This window comes from Xenopus laevis, chromosome 6S (genome assembly GCF_017654675.1).
Source record: "Xenopus laevis strain J_2021 chromosome 6S, Xenopus_laevis_v10.1, whole genome shotgun sequence".
Classification (NCBI taxonomy): Eukaryota; Metazoa; Chordata; class Amphibia; order Anura; family Pipidae; genus Xenopus; species Xenopus laevis.
In genome coordinates this window covers 40806538-40830186 of record NC_054382.1, presented here as the reverse complement: position 1 = coordinate 40830186, position 23649 = coordinate 40806538, and the positions used below count along the sequence as shown (strand labels likewise).

Genomic DNA, 23649 nt, shown 5'->3' with positions numbered 1-23649 from the left:
TTCACTAGTGTTCCATTTTGTTAGTATGCATTGTCTGCTGTTTTTTAGACACCCCTTCCCAGCGTGTACAGTTTATTCTTGGCACTGAAGATGATGATGAAGAGCACATTCCTCATGACCTGTTTACAGAAATGGATGAATTGTGTTTCAGAGATGGTGAGGAATGTGAATGGAAGGAAACTGCAAGGTGAGGGTGTTATGCCTCTTGATTTCTAATGGTTATTTAATTTTATTATTAACTTATTTCCTTAATATTCTTACGCTAGTAACACTAGAAAACGATCCCCGCATTAATTCAATCAGTATATACACTGATCAATCGGAAAAATTGAGATTAACACTACCTTCAGGCTTTTGTGATATTCATCATGTCAGAACAGTGGGTCTTTTGAGAAATTCACTTGAATGTGCTGTCCAAATATCTATTGACGTTAAAGGGAAAATATGCCACCCTTTTTGAAATGGGCTAATTTAATTTGGGCTTTTGTAGAAAAGGTGCATAAACACTATCTGACCTTCGAGAAATATATATATTTCTGGTGTTTTGTTTTGTTTTTTTTTAATTCCGATATCCATGATTCCATAGATTCAAAGGAATCTGGTAGTCTGCCTGTGCTTCAGAGACCATTTGCTCTGAATAGTCACACAGCAGAGCTGTGTGACTTACCTTAGCCTGTGTGTGACCACAGATCTTCTTCTCTCAGCCTGCAAAATAGCCTTAGTCTAGCAAAATGCATTTTTGTCCTTCAAAAAATAAAAAAGATTGGCAGGCTAGTATTTTGCTAATGAGCCAAAATTGTTTTGGCCCAATACACAGTTGGTACTGTCCGTTCCGACATGCAGTTACTGCAACATTTGTTGAAAACTATAAGTGACATAAAAAAAAACTATTTTTCATGTAAAGAAGCTGAATTATCTGAAAATGCTGGCAATAAAGCTAATTATACATTGGATTATTTTTAGGTAGCTGAAAAGAACCTAAAATCAACCCTGCTGTCTGCAGGGATTCTGTCATGGTTTTTATTTATAAATTACACTGTTTACACTGCAAATAATTCACTCTACAATATAAAATTCTATTCCTGAACCAGCAAGTGTATATTTTAGTTGTAATATTAGTGTGTAGGCAGCCATGTCGGGTCATTGTGCCTGGTCATGTGCTTTCAGAAAGAGTCAGCACTTTAGAAGGGAACTGCTTTCTGGCAGGTTGTTGTTTCTCCTAATCGATGTAACTGAATATCTAGCAGTGGGACCTGGATTTTACTATTGAGTGCTGTTCTTAGATCTACAAGGGAGCTGTTATCTTGTGTCAGGGAGCTGCTATCTGGTTACCTTCCCATTGTTCTGTTGTTAGGCTGCTGGGGGGAAAGGTAGGGGGGTTGAAATCACTCCAACTTGCAGTACAGCAGTAAAAAGTTTATTAGAGCACAAGTCACATGACTGGGGCAGCTATGAAACTGACAATATGTCTAGCCCCATATCAGATTTCAAAATTAAATATAAAAAAATCTGTTTGTTCTTTTGAAAAAAACTTTTTTTTCCCACGACCATATCGCTTTAAGTTAAAAGGGAAATGCAAACACTGATACTAGGGCTTTTTAGCCATAAGTGATGAGCCAGTAACATAGTAAGACATAGTAACATAGTAAGTAAGGTTGAAAAAAGACACATGTCCATCGAGTTCAACCTTTTTTTTTTTTTTTTTTTTGTTTATTAACTAACTATCTGCCATTTGATCCAGAGGAAGGCAAAAAAACCCATCTGAAACCTCTCCAATTTGCCTTAGAGGGGGAAAAATTCCTTCCTGACTCCAAAATGGCAATCGGACTAGTCCCTGGATCAACTTGGACTATGAGCTATTTCCCATAACCCTGTATTCCCTTACTTGCTAAAAAGCCATCCAACCCCTTCTTAAATCTATCTAATGTATCAGCCTGTACAACTGATTCAGGGAGAGAATTCCACATCTTCACAGCTCTCACTGTAAAAAACCCCTTCCGAATATTTAGGCAGAACCTCTTTTCTTCTAATCGGAATGGGTGACCTCGTGTCAGCTGGAAAGACCTACTGGTAAATAAAGCATTAGAGAGATTGTTATATGATCCCCTTATATATTTATACATAGTCATCATATCACCCCTTAAGCGCCTCTTCTCCAGCGTGAACATCCCCAATTTGGCCAGTCTTTCCTCATAGCTAAGATTTTCAATACCTTTTACCAGCTTAGTTGCCCTTCTCTGTACCCTCTCTAATACAATAATGTCCTGTTTGAGTGATGGAGACCAAAACTGTACGGCATATTCTAGATGGGGCCTTACAAGTGCTCTATACAGTGGAAGAATGACCCCCTCCTCCCGTGACTCTATGCCCCTTTTAATACAGCTCAAGACCTTATTTGCCCTTGATGCTGCTGACTGGCATTGCTTGCTACAGCCAAGTTTATCATCTACAAGGACTCCAAGGTCCTTTTCCATAATGGATTTGCCTAGTGCAGTCCCATTAAGGGTATAAGTGGCTTGGATATTTTTACATCCCAGGTGCATGACTTTACATTTATCAACATTGAATCTCATTTGCCACTTAGCTGCCCAGATTGCCAGTTTGTCAAGATCCTGTTGCAAGGATGCCACATCCTGGATGGAATTAATTGGGCTGGATAATTTTGTGTCATCTGCAAACACTGATACATTACTTACAACACCCTCCCCTAAGTCATTAATGAACAAGTTAAATAAAAGTGGACCCAATACTGAGCCCTGGGGGACCCCACTAAGAACCTTACTCCAAGTAGAGAATGTCCCATTAACAACCACCCTCTGTACCCGATCCTGTAGCCAGTTTCCTATCCATGTGCAAACGACTTCATTAAGCCCAACAGACCTTAGTTTAGAAAGCAGTCGTTTGTGGGGCACAGTATCAAACGCTTTGGCAAAATCCAAATAGATCACATCTACTGCCCCCCCACTATCCAGAATCTTACTTACCACATCATAAAATGCAATCAAATTCGTCTGACATGACCTATCCTTCATAAAGCCATGCTGATTGTTGCTCATAATGCCATTCATTAGGACAAAATTTTGTATGGTATCCCTTAACAAGCCTTCAAATAATTTGCCCACCACAGATGTCAACCTTACTGGCCTATAATTGCCAGGCTGAGATCGTAATCCCTTTTTAAATATTGGAATAACATCAGCTTTTCTCCAATCCATAGGCACCATACCAGATGACAGTGAATCTGAGAAAATCAGAAATAAGGGCTGGTCTAAAACTGAACTAAGCTCTCTTAGAACCCGGGGGTGTATGCCATCAGGCCCTGGAGCCTTGTTTACATTAATTTGTATTAAAGCTTTTTGAATCATATCCTGAGTCAGCCACTGACTAGATTGAGCTGAACCATTCGTGCAGTTATTAAGTGAGCCTGTGAACCCAGACTCCTCTATTGTATACACTGAAGAAAAGAACTGATTTAACACATTTGCCTTATCTGTATCTGTTACAACCATACTGGTACCATTATTTAATGGAGCAACACTCTCAACCTGCATCTTTTTACTATTAATATATTTAAAAAACTTTTTAGGGTTAATTTTCACCTCCACCGCAATTAACTCTTCATTTCTTTCTTAGCCTTCCGGATTGCTGATTTACAACATTTATTACAGTGTTTATATTCATTAAATGCAGCTTCTGTCCCTACAGATTTGTAGTTTTTAAATGCCTTTCTCTTCTTTCCCATTAACATCTTTACCTCTGTATTAAGCCACACAGGATGATTCTTAGAGCTTCTACGTTTAGTCCTTAAGGGAATAAATTGAGAACAGTAATGATTTAATATCATTTTAAAGGACAACCATTTCTGTTCTGTGTTTTTAGCTGAAAACCTAATGCCCCAATCAATGCTCTGTAGGGCAGCCCTCAAGGCACTAAAATTAGCTTTGGCAAAATTCATGGTTTTTGTTGCCCCAGTATATTTTTGTTTTTTGCACCAGACATTAAAAGATATAACATTATGGTCACTATTACCCAGGGGTTCAATGACTTGCACATTTGCTATAAGTTCTGGGTCATTTGAGATCACTAAATCAAGAATAGCATTTTTTCTGGTAGGCTCCTCAACAACCTGTGCTAAAAAATTGTCGTGCAATAAGTTTATAAACTTGTTCCCATTAACTGATCTAGCAGTACCGTTGCTCCAGTCAATATCTGGGTAATTAAAATCCCCCATTATCATTACTTTACCTAAACTAGCAGCCTTTTCTATTTGCATTAGGAGCTTTGTCTCTTCCTCCTCACTTACATTAGGGGGTCTATAGCATACTCCTACAATTAATTTGCTGGATTCTTTACAATTGGTGAAGAACTCCACCCATACGACTTCTGGCCCCTCATTTTCTAACATAACCTCCTCCTTTATATGAGCTTTTAAATCCTGCCTAACATACAGACATACCCCTCCTCCTTTTCTATTGCCTCTGTCCCTCCGAAACAAAGTATAGCCACTGATATTTACTGCCCAGTCATGCGACTCATTCAGCCATGTTTCGGCCACACCAATCACATCATATTTTCCTTCCATCACCAGCAGCTCCAGCTCTCCCATTTTACCAGTCAGACTTCTTGCATTTGTAAACATACATTTAATACTGGCACCATATTGAACATATGACATGTGGTCCTCCCTATCCTTAACAGTATCCCTAGCCAAATCTCCTCCCCCATTTTCCCTTTCTTTGCCCACTATCTCATCTAACCTGTCTACCACTGAATCTTTTACTGAACCCTCCCCCCCCACACCTAGTTTAAAATCTTCTCCAACCCTCTAGCCATCTTCTCTCCCAAAACAGCTGCCCCATCATCATTGATGTGCAGCCCATCCCTAGCAAAGAGCCTGTAGCCGACTGAAAAATCAGCCCAGTTCTCCAAAAACCCAAAACCCTCCTCCCTACACCAATCTTTTAGCCACGCATTAATCTCCCTACGCTCCCGCTGTCTCCTTAGCGTTGCTCGTGGCTCAGGTAATATCTCTGAGAAAATTACCTTGGAAGTCCTCGCCCTCAGCTTTGAACCTAGTTTTTTAAAATCATTTTTGAGGACTTCACCACCTCCTCTAACTTTGTCATTGGTACCTATGTGTACCAAGACCGCTGGGTCTTCCCCAGCCCCTCCCAATAATCTGTCAACTCGTTCCACCACATGCCGAACCCTAGCACCAGGCAAGCAGCAGACTGTTCGGCATGTAGGGGCCTTGCGACAGATTACCCTATCCACCTTTCTAATAATTGAATCCCCTATAACTAGAACCTGCATTTCCTTCCTTGCACTCCCCCCACCACCCGTATTAGAGCCACTGCCTCCCGGGGCGCTCCGAGAGTCAGCCTGCTCCATACACGCCAGTTCGGAGTTTTCCTCCCCAGCATCTTCAGCCAAAACGGCGAATTTGCTGTTTTGGACAAACTGTGGACCAGCCCCCCTACTCTTCTGTCCCCTACTTCCCCTCTTGACTGTCACAAACCTTCCTCCCTCATTAGCCTCCACTGCCCCTTCTCCTCCCCCCACTCCACTAGCCCCTGCCAGTGGTTGCTCTGCGAGCCTCCTCTCCGAGCCAGTATGTCTGGCTTTCCAACTCAAGTCCATAAGAAATGGCAGTGGGTATTTTGGGCACATCCTAACTGTCTGAATCCATGTGTTCCTCATGTGTAAGGCTGATGTGATTTAGGATTTACCACAGAGTGCCATTTGTTTTTTTAGCACCTATGTGTTTACACCCCAAAACTGTGCTGGCTCATGTATTTAGAAAAATAATGGTGCCTGAACCAGCTAAACTGCAAAAGGTCTACATTAACTACTTTCTCTATTGCCATGTATTATAGGAGTCTCCACTGCAACAGTTTACAAATAATCTTAAAAGATTTTAGTAATACTCTCAGCATTAAAAATGTTTGGTAAAATTCAATGTCTTAGGTGGCTCAAATTTGAAGAAGATGTAGAAGATGGTGGAGACCGGTGGAGCAAGCCATACGTGGCTACTCTTTCTTTGCACAGTCTTTTTGAGCTACGCAGCTGCATACTTAATGGCACAATAATGCTGGATATGAGAGCCAACACAATCGAGGACATTTCAGGTAACTGTTGAGAATATTTTGTATTAAACTGTACAATTGCATTACTCCAGTGTGGCTAATTGTTCAATAATACACTCTTCAGTTGCCTAACCTTGAAGAGTGTCATTTTTTTTTAAATATATTGTGTAGGAGCAGCAGTGCAATATCTTGGGCTGTTTGGCATTGACTGCTGTCTGTGCTTTATAGGTTTAAGAAAAAATCAAACAATATTTTTATGTTGTAGTTTTGTGCAGAAAAGCAACGTATACATTTAATAGGTCCAATAGGTTGATGTGCTAACAAAGCATCGTTATTAATAGGATTTGTTTTTTCAGTTATTTCCAGTGTTCTTGGCAATAAATTTGAATATAAATGACTCGGTCTGTTGTTTTTTCTTTGTCATTTGAACAAGAAAAACATTGCATATAGAATATGTATATTTTTTTTACATATACTGTACATTACAGCTGTTTAGCTATATTTGTTAAAGAATACATTTTGAGGAAAGGTATGTACCATGAACATGAATTACAAATATTGAATATAGATGCTCCCACCCAAAAGAAAGGCACTCTCATCTGTATATCATTTCTCTAAATGGGCTGATTTACCAACAAAGATGCTAAATTGTATTGGTGCACTTGGCAGTAGCAACTAATCTGCATTCAGTTTTTATCCGTCTGCTAAAATAAGCAGAGATCCAATTGCTTGCTGTGAGCAACTATAAGGATGCATTTGTACATTTTATTTCCCCTTATTACTTAGAGGGGTGTCATCTGTAAATTTGAGATGGTACCAATTTTTGAAAGATGTCTGGCAGGAGTCGACCCCCCCGCCCATACAAATTTGTATTTGTGGGCTTGGGTACTTGTCCAAATTCAAAATAAGTGTATTAGTGCATTCCTAATAATAAGAGTATTGCTGAATGTATAATGCATTTACTGTAATAAAAATGTAAGCTGTTTGGAAACAATGAAGCATGATTGACTGGAGCTGGAGAACACTTTTTGATGAAAACAATTCTGGGGTAAGGCAATTCTATTGTATAGGTATGGGATGTGTTATCCAGAATGCTCAGGACACGGGGTTTTGCAGCTAATGGATCTTTCTGTAATTTGGATCTTCATACCTTGAGTCTACTAGAAAATTATGTAAACCCAACAGGCTAGTTTTGCTTTCAATTAGGATTCATTATATATTAGTTTGGATCAAGTACAAGGACTGGTTTTTTTTTCATTACAGAGAAAAGGGAAAGGAAATAAAATGGAGTCTATAGGAACCTTCTGGATAACGGGTTTCCGGATAATGGATCCCATACCTGTATAAACAATTGTGCTCATATACACAAAATATCCGTAAAAGGTTAACAAATGTTCTATAAATTAGAACTGCAAGGAAAATGCCAGCTTTCCCAACTTGACCTTTCAGAATTCTCAGCTTAGTGTACCAAACCCCCATTTAAAAATTGTCTACAAAACTTGTGTATATACAAAGAAGTTGTTGAAATTTTTTACCAATTGGGGAAAAATTTGTTATTCGATTAATTTGTCTATCAGTAGCAACAGTGGCTTTTAGAAATGAGGCAGTAGAGTGATAATTCCACGTAACTGTCATTAAATGCAGATTCCTTCATATTAATCAAAAGTTAATTTTCCCTTGACCATGACATTTTTCTGTTTTTGTGTTAATGGTGTTTGGCAGATATGTTGTTGGATAACTTGACTGCATCCGGTCAGATGGATGAATCCATTAGAGAGCAAGTCAGGGAAGCTCTTCTAAAAAGACATCACCATCAAAATGAGAAGAAACTGAGTAACCGCATTCCACTGGTCCGATCCTTCGCTGACATAGGCAAGAAACATTCTGAACCTCACTTGCATGAACGAAACGGTGAGATTAGTTGTGAAAAGCATCTTATTCTAATCTGCCTTGCTTTCACAATCTTTCTTGCCAATTTTGTATCGCTTTAAAGGAGTAGCCCTTTTAAGATTTCTTTAGTCTTGCTTAAATCATTTAATTTCATTGCTTACACATGCTAATCATATCATCTTTGTGGGTTATGGCCGAAAGTTCTCAAAATCATATGAAATTGATCATGAAATAATAAATGTCTTACCCAAAACAGTCCTTATAGCTACTAATTCTGGGCTGCGGCTTTTAATTTCATTACTTTGCTTTTAATGTTGAGATACTGTCGTAACAATTTTGTTTTACAGTTGTGTGTTTTTTTGTTTTTTTTAAAAAAAGTAGTTACACTACTTTAGGAGCTGGCTCCTATACAATTGTATATATTCAAAACTGCTTGCAAAATGTACACTTTTTTTTCCAGAGAAACTTTTCTGTATTGATCTTCAATTATGTTTTTAATATTACAAAGAATCCAGAAAATTTCACGAGAGGCATAAGCCTTAATGTATCATTAGGATAAGCTTACCGCTTTCCCAGTTGGGTCCGGGTGCACATGCCCCAGACCTTCAGCATAGGGGAGTACTTCACATCACATCACATTAGGCAGGCACCAATCCGGAACATCCAACGAAAGTAGATTCCAAGAGCCAAAAATTATATATAAAATATAATACTTTATTTTGCATCACATCTATAAAAGAAGAATGTTTTTAATACACCAACACAAATGTTTTGATGACAGTATTTCAACAAGAATTTGTTTAATACTTTCTACTGCAGGAAGCTTGCCTAGCATGACTTTAATGCTGTGAAATAAGAAAATGAGATGTGCATTTAATCTATGGTAATTGCCTAACTGATTTATTAATGTGGCTTTGACAACTACATGGCATTAATTGTTAGTTGATTAAATGAATGGCTTATGCCTCAAGGGAATTTCACTTTCAGGGTTTTTAAACCATAATGCTGAATCCATTTCTTAGCTGTTGAAGTTTAGTATTAGAACTGGCTTTTTCTTGCACATTCCTATTCACATTTTTTTTGTTTGAATTTTAAAATAACACCTGGATAAAAAGACTTATTATTTTTTTCTTTGTCTAGTGTTTCCAAGGCAGCTTCTTTTTGCTAGGTTTCTCGCATTGTAGTGCAAATAAGCAAACCCAAACTATTAAAGTCGACAATCCATTTTGGGTATTTCAAACTTTTTATGCAATATATGATATTGGTAGCACAGAAGAGAGCATTGCTGTCAACACGAAAACATTCTGTTTGCATGATCTCCTTGGGTTTTGCATTATTTTCCCCTGGGTGCTATGGTTTCCTGGCTCCTGTTGAAATTACTTTGGAGATAAATTAGAATATAGGTTCTCCTGGGACAGGAATTAATGTGAGCAGTTGTGTGTGTGTGTGTATATATATATATATATATATATATATATATATATATATATATATATATATATATATATATATATATATACACATATATATATATTCTCCATAAAGAGCTGCGTAATATGTTTGCACTTTGTATATATTGATTATACTTTAATAAATATATAATGTTTTACAATCTTTTTAATAAGTTAAATAAGTAGGGGCAAGTATATACTAGTCTGTCTACTTTATATAAAATTCTTAAAATTCTTTAATATCTTCCCCCACCATTGCTATGTCTTGCCTCAGGCCTTCCCCTTCCCTGAAGCGAACATTGTATAGGCATCCATAGTTCCTAATTTGTACATGTCTGTAAAACTCTTGAAGGACATGTCTGCAGCATGCTTTGCCTATTTTAAGGTTAGCCATAATAAAGAAATAATGCTGCAGATATATAGGAAATATACCTTGCTGAGTCTCTGACTTTTCCAGTGTTTCCTGGTCTACATATTCTTATACGTACATAATTTTTCTTTGAATTAGATTTCTCAGTCAGCACCTATGCTTCCCAATTCTTAAGCCCTGATGCACGTTCAACGGTTTCCACCATGCGTCCGTTTATTCACAATTTACAGATGTCGACAGCACCAGCCATAGATTATGCTGTTTAAAATGCCTTTATTGAGACATGGGTTTCTGGCCCCAATACACTTGGCAACGTTTCAGACCGCCATCGGTCTTTTATCAAGGCTTGATAAAAGACCGATGGCGGTCTGAAACGTTGCCAAGTGTATTGGGGCCAGAAACCCATGTCTCAATAAAGGCATTTTAAACAGCATAATCTATGGCTGGTGCTGTCGACATCTGTAAATCATAATTTTTCTTTGGCCAGAAGTGACACAGCAACGCCAACACAAGACAAAAGAAAATACATTTTCAGTCTCAATGAAAAAAGGAATCATGGGGGGAGGAGCTCCCCCCATTTGAAAAAGGGTTATATAATTTGATGATCTTATCTACTGTTGGTGTACCAATAAATAAGAAAACCTTGCTCTAAATTTCTTGCTGGCCAACTGATTGTTGTGTGTAGTATACCATACCAGTTTAGTCAAATGCATTAATACCTGTGAATAAATGAATGCAGAAAGCAAAGCTTTGTTTTTTCTGCCCTAACCTGTTTGCAATTGTTTATAGGTATGGGATCCGTTATCTGGTAACCAGTTATCCAGAAAGCTCCAAATTACGGGAAGGCCATATCCATTATAACTGTCATTTTTAAAAAATTATTTTCTCTAATAATAAAACACATAAGAACAACCCTACTCAAAAATTAACGCAGAATAGCTCAGGCCTACTGCTGTCCTATTTCTTATTTTATTGGGGTTGCAATTAGATTAGAGGTTTCATCTATGGGGTGTATTTATGGGAAAAAGAGAAACTAGAGATCTACACAGTCTGACAATTTCACCACTGTTCCTTATTTCAAGGCACATTTATTAAAGGATGAATTCCTACTTTCACCCATTGGTAAATATGCTCCCCAAAATTCCATAGAAATAAATGGATGTGACAGACTATGTTGGGTACTAGTGATAAATAAATACTATGTCTGTATATCACAAACTGCTTTGCCACTGGCGAGATGTACAGGTTGGCAGGAAGGCAGCTAAAAACATTGACCCTGCCAATATACTTGCTGGTCAGGCGATTATCTCTTGGAAATTCATCAGAAAAACATACGCTTAAGTTTATTTGATGTTCAAATGTAGGCCACATTTTGACTACATATAGCAGTAGAGAAACTCACATTAGCAGTTAACTATGTATTTCTATGGTGATCTCAGCCTGTCATGATTAACGCCACATGAGTGTTACATAGTTGTTGAAATCACTCGGGTTACCATTAGGTGAACAGTATTTCTTTTGTTTTTTTCTGACCATTGAAACAGTAATGTGGCTTTCATTTATTGGTAATTAATTCATCAGTATGTTAATTTGAATGCAAAAAAAAAAAACGTTTGTTTTTTTAACCTAAACTGGTTTGCTTATTACAGGTTTGCAATCCAAACATTTATTTTGCCATACACCAATGTGCTTGGCACTATACTACTTCATATGCAGCTCATTCTATCCAGCAGGGTAACCATTACAGACACTATAGCTTCATGACATTCCTAACTGGGAAAATAGGCACTGATCATACTGTGTATATGGTTAGGCATTCCAACACCCTGTACACTACTCTTTGTGCTTTTTTTTATGGTCCAACCATGCAGGCACTTCTTTCGTAGAAATTTGGCACCCACAATACTGGTAATTAACAAGTGCCCATGCTTTCTGGAGATGTTATATATTTTATTATTTGAACAGGTGGTTGCATGATATTGTGGGAGAGGGTCACTAAAAATGTTTTCACTTCTAGATTTAATTCTGGGTCTGATACACGCAGCATTTGAAAAAGCTGTTTGGTTAAAGGGGAACTATCACAAAAATTTAAATTTTATATAAGCTTCAGCATACTGAAATAAGAAACTTAGTAAATACAATCAATTTAATATTCTTCATAGTTTCTGAAATAATGGAGCTTATCTTCACTATCCATCTCTCAGCATCTGTTTCTCATCATTCTATGGAAAGGGATAGTGAAGATGAACTTGATTATTTCAAAAACAGTACAGAATGTTTAAATTGATTCTTATGTCAGTATGCTGAAGCTTATATTAAATTTTCATGTTCACAATAGTTCACATTTAATTTAACTGTTTATAATGTGTGTTGTGCTTAATACATTTTCCTTTGCATGTGTGTGTGCCCAATTCTAGGGTTTCGCATGGGATTTCAATGTATATGTATAAAAGTAAATGTGTATAAACATTAAGTTTCTATTTTATAGATAAATGTTTGTTTTGTTTTTATTTGTTTTACTTCAGGGGAAGGCCTTTCTGCCTCCCGTAACTCGTTGCGAGCAGAATCTCGCCTTTCTCTCCTCCTCAATTATCTTCTTCCTCCTTCGAGAGCTGGGACCCCGGCAGGCTCCAGGCGTTCAACTCCTGTGCCTACCCCCCAAAACACTCCACCCTCCAGCCCTACCCTCAATCGCCTGCCCTCTGCAGTTTTTCAGGAGATTGAGTATTGTGTCCCAAAACCTCTGCCATCCACTATTGATGTTATCCCTACTTTCATAATTCACCCGCCAGAGGAGGATGTGGAGATACAAGAAACCTTGGACATGAAGAAGCAAGATGATGGTGACATTGATTCAGGCAATTATTGCTCCTCTGCCTGTGTGGTGCACATTGCAAGCAAATCACTCACACTGGAATGCTTTTGAGCACATTGCTTAAGCATAAGTAATTGGCATCATTTATTACCAACTTACACAGTTGCCTCAATATGCATGCCTTTTTTGTGCAAACTTCAAACAACGCCTCCTACAAAAGCATTTCTCTGCTAATGCCATGTATATTCATTGTTTCATCTCATTCTGAAATTCCCATCTGTGCAAAGGAAACTTTTAGGGAGGTGTCAGACCCCCTTCCCTTCCATAGATGCACAGTGGTAACCCATTTGAGTTCCTGGGTGTGTTGAAGGTTCTCTTCAATTTTGGTGATTTATACGAGTTTAAAAAATAGAGATCAATTAGAACTTGTATTTTGTCTTTCATCTGCAGATCAGCCTCTGTATGTGTCAGGGATTTCTGACATGCTTAGATAGGAAGCTGAGCTTAAGGTGGTTTTAAATGCTAGTTACACCTGGCAAGAAATGCAACATCAGTCCCGTTCTTTAAAGGGGATATAGCGCTTCATCATACTGAAATATTCTCTTCATTCTCTCTTCATTCTCTCTTCATGCAGGAGTTGGGTGTCAGATATTCATTGACTGTTAGATCCAATATATCTTATAGGGGGGCTACTTTTGCCTAGATGTATTAGAGCTCACTATTACAATCATCAGAAATCCTGTCTCTCTACATGCAGAATGTGTGCAAAAGGCAGTTATTTTGTTAGTTTTTGTTTGTACTGGAATCAATTATTTTAGTTCTAATTCATCTGCTGGGAAAAGAAGCCCCCTATAAGATATATTGGATCTTACATTCAATGAATATCTTACACCTTCCTGCTGCATGAAGAGAGAACAGATGTGTTTTTGCTGTGTTAACTCTGGTGTATGTTTGCATTTCATCTACAATCAAGGATCAGCATGCCTCAGTTAATATAAAGTGTGTGTCTTTCCGAGTAGCTTATAAAAAACTATTTTAAACTGCAGAAAGGCATTTATTTCTCTTAAAGGAGAAGGAAAGGCAAATATAAATACGCCCCTAATCAAAGGCTTGTGGAAAAGGAACTTATGTAGCGTTTTAAAAGTTTTCTCCCTAGTATGATGTGGAAGGAGTAGCGCTCATAGGCAGACTGCAGCGGTGGACTCAGGTGACGTCACGCTGCACGCAGTGTTCTTGTATCCTGCTGTCAGAGGCAGCCTTGATGCGCATTGGGTGTAATATACATCTACTGTGCAAGTCCTTCATGCTGCCACTACTGATCTGCTGGCGCTGTAGTGATGCGCTCCTGGGGTCAAGGTTTTTTTTTTTTTTTGCGCAATACGGAGAAGGAGGATTAGCGTAGACTATGTGACTCGCTACCTTAGCAATTTCAGAGGCCTTGGGGTTCACCGTATATACCCGAGTATAAGCCGAGTTTTTCAGCATCCGAAATGTGCTTAAAAAGTCTACCTCGGTATACTCGGGTCAGCGGTACCCGAGTAGCTGAGATTGCAGTCACTTTTAATCATTCCTATACCAACAGTTCACTTGGGGAGAGACTGCAATATCCCACAATGCCCTCTGTTGGTTATATGAAAGAATAACAGTGCGCCCTCTGTTGGTTATATGAAAGAATAACAGTGACTGCAATATCACACAGCGCCATCTGTTGGTTGTATGAAAGAATAACAGTGCGCCCTCTGTTGGTTATATGAAAGATTAACAGTGACTGCAATATCACACAGCGCCCTCTGTTGGTTATATTAAAGAATAACAGTGACTGCAATATCACACAGCACCCTCTGTTGGTTTTATGAAAGAATAACAGTGCGCCCTCTGTTGGTTATATGAAAGAATAACAGTGACTGCAATATCACACAGCACCCTCTGTTGGTTATATGGAAGAATAACAGTGACTGCAATATCACACAGTGCCCTCTGTTGGTTATATGAAAGAATAACAGTGACTGCAATATCACACAGCGCCCTCTTTTGGTTATACGAAAGATTAACAGTGATGGCAATATCAAACAGCACCCTCTGCACATGGTAGTGGGACAGTGGGACAATGCACACAGTAATCCGTTTGGCAATTCTCTGCCACCATCAACTTTGCAAAGAAGTCCGGTTGATCGCTGGGGGGGTCGCTTTGGCAGAATGTGCGCTGCTGGGAGACAGGGCTGTAGTTGTGTCTAGGCTTATACTAGAGTCAATAAGTTTTCCCAGTTTTCGTAGGTAAAATTAGGTACCTCGGCTTATACTCGGGTCGGCTTATACTCGAATATATACGGTACATTACTGGGAGATAAGTATTTACTTTTGCCTTTCCTTCTCCTTTAACAATAGCAGATGGTAGTTTTTCATGTGGATTCAATGAAGGGCAAGCACTCTTTTTGTTGTGGAAGGTGGAGGACACTTCAGAAACGTAGGCAAGGTGACACCAGCCCTATATATGTATAGTCTTTTAAACGGCTTATTTGAGCATTCATCTATACCAGGAGACCTTGAGGATGTGCAGTTTAAAGCTCTCTTTTGAGCCTATGGCAAAGGCTTTCAGTTTTTTTTTCTTTGATGTCCAGCAATAGGTTTTGCCCCCCCACCAGTGTTAACGATATATGAAAGTACTATTCTATTATGGTTACCATAATTACAAGTTACCAGGGACTGTATATAATAATTTATCCAAAAGTTCACCCTAATTACTCTACAACCTGGGTCATCTGGGGGTATCTAATATCCTTTACTAACCCTCAGACCAGTTAAACACCGCTGCATTCAAACAAGAACATACTGCTGTGCCTAGTTCAGATTCTATAGAAAACAGATTTGGTGGCTAGGTTACTAAAAAGAGCATCCTTTGCTTTGGTTTACTGGACCCAGTACCCATTAGTTTAATGTATTTTCATAGATGTCCTCCAGGATTGGTGAATTTAGGATGTGAACCAGCAGCTTTCATAGGAAATACTGTAGAGGTTTCGGTAGAAGTTTGTGTAAAAAAGGTAGATTTTGTCCATGGTTTATTCCAGGATTTTATGAGTGAGGAGTTTGATCTGCTTGCCTAGATCTGACATTTGCTATTCTAGCTTGACTTGTTGTACAGTGCTGACAAAAATGTTGCTAATAATAATAATAATACTTGTTAATAATAATAATATACAGTAACTATTGTCCCACCTAAAATTAATTTCTTATCGGTTTGTTTGACCTGCATTTTCCTGGGTAATATGCCTGCCCTGTATGACGTTCTGGCTTCTGTGTGAATGCCAATACAGACAATAAGCATTATATTATTATATCTTTAGTGTTAAAATTAGGACTTTATTAATGATGTGGCTAGGAAGCGTTCTAGATGTATGTCTAACCAATTTTGTGGTTGGTTCTGGTGGCTATTTTATTCAATTGTGGAAAACTACAGTGTATATTATCACTCTACTATTTATAGCAACTATATTCCATTACTTTATATCCTTATATACAGTCCACAGAGGACTTCCTAAACATCCAAGTAATTGCTCACCATGTATGATTTTATGTTCAATTTTAACATGTATTTACATATACTGAATCTTTCAGGGTGTTTTTTTTTTATTAAAGGGATACTGTCATGGGAAAAAATTTTTTTCTCAAAATGAATCAGTTAATAGTGCTGCTCCAGCAGAATTCTGCACTGAAATCCATTTCTCAAAAGAGCAAACTGATTTTTTTATATTCAATTTTGAAATCTGACATGGGGCTAGACATTTTGTCAATTTCCCAGCTGCCCCCAGTCATGTGACTTGTGCCTGCACTTTAGGAGAGAAATACTTTCTGGCAGGCTGCTGTTTTTCCCTCTCAATGTAACTGAATGTGTCTCAGTGGGACATGGGTTTTTACTATTGAGTGCTGTTCTTAGATCTACCAGGCAGTTGTTATCTTGTGTTAGGGAGCTGCTATCTGGTTACCTTCCAATTGTTCTTTTGTTTGGCTGCTGGGGGGAAAAAGTTTATCAGAGCACAAGTCACATGATTTGGGGCAGCTGGGAAATTGACAAAATGTCTAGCCCCATGTCAGTTTTCAAAATTGAATATAAAAAAGTTTGCTCTTTTGAGAAATGGATTTCAATGCAGAATGTTGCTGGAGCAGCACTATTAACTGATTAATTTTGGAAAAAAAAAAATTTCCCCATGACAGTATCCCTTTAACCCAATTGCAAAGTGATGCTGAGCCACTTTCCACAGTAAGCCACCCAGTGCTTTATAATTTGCTCCTCCATCACCCCCACCTATTCATTCCCTGTATAAATGTAACTTTTAAATGCCCACAAAATCTGAAGCAAGTTCTGGGGCTTTGGGAAATCTTTTTTTTTTTTTTTTTTAATTGTAATGGCCAGGGCCTGCAACATCTGTAAGCAGAAAACAGATGATATAGATTTTTAGGGGGTTATTTACTAAAACTCAAATTTTTCTGGTCGTGGTTTTAAAGGGGAAAGCCCACATTTTATGGGGAAAAAAAATGATTTGTGGTTTTTCGAGTCTTCCAGCACCAAAGTCAAGTTATTTTATTGATAAATAAGGTAAAATCGTGGATGGGAGTTTGGTCGAATTTGTTTTAATAAAATAATGAGAACATTTTGAGTTTTAATAAATAACCCCCTTAATATTTCTTGTTTATCCTTCTCATCGGGACATTTCCTATACCATCTTCCAGTCTCTCATTCTAGAGAACAATTAAAATGAAGGAGATTCTCTGGGGATCGCTTATATTGTTGAATGTAGACTTGAACTTGTGCCAGACTAAAACTGAAAAAAAAAAAAATCTATTTATTTCTAATGCTCCAGGTCAAAGTTCATGGTGCCCCCAGTGAATGATGGTTTCTTTGTTTAAAAGACAGTTCACCTTGAATTTACATTTTTTGTTTGATGTAGATTGTGACATTTTTAAACCCTTGACAGTTGGGAAAAAAATACAGAAATCGGAATAAAAATGATAATCTAGCCTTAGTAACTGCATTACATAGTTAGTTACATAGTTAAATCAGGTTGAAAAAAGACAAAGGCCATCAAGTTTAACCCCTCCAAATGAAAACCCAGCATCCATACACACACCTCCATACTTTCACATAAATTATATATACCCATATATATACTAACTATAGAGTTTAGTATCACAATAGCCTTTGATATTGTCTTTCCAAAAAAATCATCCATGCCACTCTTAAAGGCATTAACAGAATTAGCCATAACAACATCACCAGGCAGTGCATTCCACAACCTCACTGTGAAGAACCACCTACGTTGCTTCAAATGAAAGCTCTTTTCTTCTAGTCTGAAGGGGTGGCCTCTGGTACGGTGATCCTCTTTATGGGTAAAAAGGTCCCCTGCTATTTGTCTATAATGTACTTGTAAAGTGTAATCATGTCCCCTCGCAAGTGCCTTTTTTTCCTGAGAAAACAACCACAACCTTGACAGTCTACCCTCATAATTTGTCTTCCATCCCTCTAATCAGTTTAGTTGCACGTCTCTGCACTCTCTCCTGCTTATTTTATTTATTTATATCACACTGCCATTTAGTGTATAACTTAACTTGCATTTATATATATATATATATATATATATATATATATATATATATATATATATATATATATATATATATATATATATATATATATATATATATATATATATATATATATATATATATATATATATATATGGAACCTATAGTTCTGCACAATTTACTATCATCTGCAAAAATAGAAACAGTACTTTCAATGCCCACCTCCAGGTCATTAATAAACAAGTTGAAAAGCAAAGGACCTAGTACAGAGCCCTGCGGTACTCCATTAACAACACTAGTCCAATGTTCCAGGCCAACATTCCTTAATTTAAACAGTAACCTTTTGTTTGGCACTGTTTCAAATGGAGGTAAATCACCTCCATTGCCATCCCAGAATCGAGGTCCCTGCTTACCTTTTCATAAAAAGAAATGTAGTTGTCCATGCAGGGGTCACTGGCCCTCTTATCATGTGAAAGACAAATATTTAAATACAAAAATATCACCACACCCAAAAAAGTGGTCCGTTACTGATTCTCAGAGTATCACTCTGTCATACTAAATGTTAATTTTAAGGTGATCATCGCTGCACAATATGATGGCGCTCCAAAATATGATATCACATGATGATAATTATAATAATACTGAAAATAACTGCCAATAAATGAACTCAGAAACCACACTGAATACACCATAAGGAGCAATTACACATTTCCTTAGCACCATGTGCAGCCTACTAATTTGTAACGGTTAAAAATTGGGGCGTGAGATTACTAGTTAATGCAGTTCTCTTTTGAGAGCAATAATGCAGATTTTATAGGTACAATATGAGGCTTTTGGTAACAAAAGTGATTGGCATATCTTCACAGACTAGCTGTGGGCGATTGAAGGCCTGGAGGGCAGGATTAAGACCTTCATAAGAATTGTCTCAAAAGCTCATTTGCACTCCTTGGATTGCATATAGGTAATTTAATTTGAACCCTGAATAAGTTGTGTAATGTGGCCCACTACATGCAAACAGTACTTACTTAGTAAGAATTAATGCTTGGCCAGAAGATAAGCCAGAAACACACTCAGAAATACCTATACTAAGAGCTTTTTAAATTTTTTGGCAAAAAGGGTTTCTCATTGCATTTCTGTAGAAATAAGTCAAATCAACTGCACTTGCTGTGTTTTTTTCCTTGAAGACGTTTCACCAGTCATCCAATTGGCTTTCTAACTTCTGTTATACTGAATTGAGAAAGGCAATTGGATGACTGGTGCAACGTCTTTAAGGGAAAAAAAATACAGCAACTTCAGTTGATTTCACTTATTTCTACAGATATACCATGACCTGGATTAATCAAAATCTTCACAAACCTTTTTCTCATTGCAGTTGGTTGCATGTAACCTTTTCTATCTTAAGTAATATAATCGCTGCTCCTGAGTCACAACAGTCATCAACATTGCCAGTATTTCCTACTAATTTTGGATTTAACAAGAGTAACTTATTACATCTATTACAATATGTTTTTAATTTGGGTAAACTATCTCTATTTACCCCAAATGAGTAAGTGTAGCCTTGTTGCACTCTATCTGAGCATGTTGCTTTTAGATCTTTGCTTCTCTAAGACTGTATGTGGGGAATCTGAATATAAAGACACATTTCCTCAAACCCTTGCTTTCAAGGTAAACCGTATTTTATAAGTAGAGTTTACATCACCACATCCACATGATGTTCATATTTCCCTATATATTTTAGAATATGTGTACCTGCAATGTTTTTCCCATTTACAGTGTGTGTCAATGTTTAGTTTAAAAATAATATACAAGTAGGGAATCTATTATGCAGAAATGCCAGCTTCTAAACAGTATGTTTCTGAAAATGGCACATTTTTTAAAATGTGTTTTTAAAGCAATAGTAACACCAAAAACAAAAAGTATATCAAGGTATTTCAAATAAAATGTGCTGTTGCTGTGCTCTAAAATATAATGTAGCGTTGCTCTGCACTAGTAAAAGCTGTGTTTGTTTGCTTCAGAAAGACTACTGTAGTTCATATAAATAAGCTGATGTGTAGCCATGGAGGCAGCCATTCAAGCTGGAAAAAAGGTGAAAAGACATAAGTTACATAGCGCTTAAAGGAACAGTAAACCCCCCCTCCCTCTCTCTCTCTCTCTCTCTCTCTCTCTCTCTCTCTCTCTCTCTCTCTCTCTCTCTCTCTCTCTCATCATGTTCTAAAGAGCTTATCTAATATCTACTGTCTAACTGGAGCCTTTTCTCCTTTGAATGGCTGCCCATTTTATTTATATAAACAATAGTAGTTTTACTAAAACAATCACAGTAGTTTTACCAGTGCAGGTCAACACTGCTTTATATTTGTATTGCTTTAAAACACTTGTTATTTATGTTACTGTTCCTTTAACTGAAACAAACACACAGCTTTTACCAGTGCATACTAAATTATATGTTAATTACTTTAAAAGCTTTAATTTATTGGTGTTACTGTTCCTGATATATTTCCCATGTTGATTGAAAGAAGTTAAGTGCACAACATACAAGGCATTTCATTACTGCCAAAGCTTAAAGATATAAGCCATATCCGTTGGTAATTTTAAAAGAAAGTCAAAGTTAAACTACATAATCCAAAAACAACTTATAAGTTAACTGAACCTGATATATAGATGTTAAATACAATCCAAAATTAACTAAAGTATTGTTTTTAGAAACAGAATTGCTTCTGCCATATTCTCTTTCATAGATTTCATTATTTTCAGTGCTTGTATTTAAAGATTGTCTGAAAAACGATGGTCATAAGACTTCCAGATAATAGATGCCTTACCTGTATTGGCTTTTGGAGTGCTGTCATCTACAGAGCTTGCCTCACTTTGCTCAAAACTTATGTTTTTCTAACTAGCCAATTCTCTTTGTAGGGCTTCTGTCCTCACCACAGTCTGTATCTGGAAATTTGGATTCTAGCAAATCATCAGAGCTGAAGCGGAATCCAACAGGCGGAAGTCTGGAGAACAGTACAGTTGACTTCAGTAAGGTATGGAATAGAACAATGGTTTATTAAAATTGCCTCTGGTATTATAAGTTGTTGTTTTCGTTTGAAAAGATTTGTCTACCTCTAGTAGAATATTACAAATTGTGTACCAATTATGTACCATTTCTCAAAAATCTCTTTCCCCTTTTAGCAATGTTTCATTCTACATGCTGTAATTGTGTCTGTTTTTTTCCTTATGGACATTTAGTTCTAATAGCACAACTGATGTATTAGAACTAACTGTATTTGCTGGGAAGGAGATAGTGAAGAGTAACTTGATTTCCAGAAACTGTTAATCATTTTGAGTTGATTATGTGTAAAAGTTTTATTTCCATAGGATGCAGCTTGCGCAATTTTTTGTTTTCAAAGTAGGCCACCTTACAGTGTTTTATATGGTCATTAGCTATTCTGTAATAACTAGTTCTGTTTCTGTTCTGAATATGTAACCAAGAGTATAAGTCTTTCCCATGTTTACAGCATCTTTCAACCATTCCCTGCTCCAGCAGGCCCAAGACCAGCTCTTAAAATGCAATATTTTATTAACGTGACAATTAAAGGACAACTGAAGACCAAACTAAATCTCAGATATTCTATTGTTTTACTGAGGCACTGTTATTACTAGATAGAACATGGCCATAACTACTATAGTCCATTCTGGGAGCATAGCATTATTAAATGAAATAATACTGTTAAATATATTGTGGTTCCTAGACTGTGCCTGCTAAACTGTAAGCTGCTTCTCCTCTGTGGGAGTCAGGAGCAGTGGCAAAGGAGGTCTTAGCCAAAGGCCATTTATGATAAGATTTCTCCTTCAAAGCTCATTGATTGATGCAGCAAAGATTTTCTAGATCAGTAACTCTTGTTATGAACTGATAAGCCACTGCTTCAAACTATAAGGCATATGGCTTAAAGGGGAATTCTCCACTAGTTAAAATCACCCATGCTATTTGCTATTTAGCCAGATTGAATTCATCTGTTGCTAGTTGCAACAGGCAGATTCCATGCACAATTCCTTTTGGGTGTGTCTCTAGCAATGTTATAGGCCTAAGGGCTATTCCACACGGGGAGATAGCGACGCGTTTGCGGTCGCGGCGACAAAGCGCCGCGACCGGCGCAGGCGACAGTTTTGTATGGGCGCCTATGTAAAAACGCCTGTGCTAACCACACGAGGCGATGCGCTTTTCAACAGTCGCCTGAAAATGCCTCGCCAGGCTTTTTCAGGCGACTGTTGAAAAGCGCATCGCCTCGTGTGGTTAGCACAGGCGTTTTTACATAGGCGCCCATACAAAACTGTCGCCTGCGCCGGTCGCGGCGACTGTCGCGGCGCTTTGTCGCCGCGACCGCAAACGCGTCGCTATCTCCCCGTGTGGACTAGCCCTAAATGTATAATCATCTTTCTGTATGAAGCATCTTGCTATTCATTATATGTGCTTAAAATAAGCCGGCTAAAAGCTCACTGCTACCAATGAAAAGAGCTTAACACCTAACAACAAACTGCATATATAATTTGGATTGTTTGGACAATTGCAACTGCTTATTCTGGTAATTCTGCTATATCCACATACTGCCATATCCATATACTGCAACTGCTTATTCTGGTAATTCTGCTATATCCATATACTGCCATATCCATATACTGCAACTGCTTATTCTGGTAATTCTGCTATATCCATATACTGCCATATCCATATACTGCAACTGCTTATTCTGGTAATTCTGCTATATCCATATACTGCCATATCCATCTACTGCAACTGTTTATTCTGGTAATTCTGCTATATCCATATACTGCCATATCCATATACTGCAACTGCTTATTCTGGTAATTCTGCTATATCCATACACTGCCATATCCATATACTGCAACTGTTTATTCTGGTAATTCTGCTATATCCATATACTGCAACTGCTTATTCTGGTACTTCTGCTGTATCTCTACTTGTATCTGTTAACCTCAATAACCTTTGTCGTCAGGCCTATTCTACTTTAGTTCTTTGATAAATATCTCAAGCACACATCTGTGTCCACTCCTCCGTGAACTAGAGATATTTTTATAGCCCCAAACCTGGTTCTGGTGTCTGTAAAACTCTGCCCTTTGCTAGCTGTTTAATTGATTAATTAGGCTCTGGTTTTCCCAATCAGCTAGATATAAATTCAGACCCAGTATTGGGGATGGCACTTGTGTCTGGGGCATGGCACTCGTGCTAACATTTCCTAAGTGCTAATATTTCACAAGTGCTTAGAAATGACAGTTAAACAAGGCATTGACAAGGCAAAAGGAACCGGATTCCCCTGCAATCAACAGTGAACCATCTGGGATAAGAAGAAAACAGATTTGTTTGTGCTTCATAAAACATTTTTCACTACCTCCTCCAGCAAATCCCACTTCTATACAAATCTCAGCCTCTCTTCTCTCCTTCCCTCTCCACGCATGAAGTTT

At 37.7% G+C, this 23649-nt stretch overlaps 1 protein-coding gene across 4 annotated transcripts in view; it reads left to right on the top strand.

Annotated features, from left to right (window-relative positions):
• slc4a7.S (solute carrier family 4, sodium bicarbonate cotransporter, member 7 S homeolog) overlaps window positions 1-23649 on the top strand; it is an 87614-nt gene that overhangs the window by 33277 nt on the left and 30688 nt on the right. For 2 of the 4 annotated variants that reach the window (XM_018269290.2, XM_018269291.2), the window contains exons 4-7: window positions 49-187; window positions 5968-6128; window positions 7809-7997; window positions 21097-21212. In XM_018269290.2, coding sequence (XP_018124779.1) covers window positions 49-187; window positions 5968-6128; window positions 7809-7997; window positions 21097-21212 — 605 coding nt within the window. Of the gene's footprint in view, window positions 1-48; window positions 188-5967; window positions 6129-7808; window positions 7998-12322; window positions 12656-21096; window positions 21213-23649 lie in introns of all 4 variants that reach the window. The other 2 variants (XM_041567532.1, XM_018269292.2) reach the window with 2 other exon arrangements.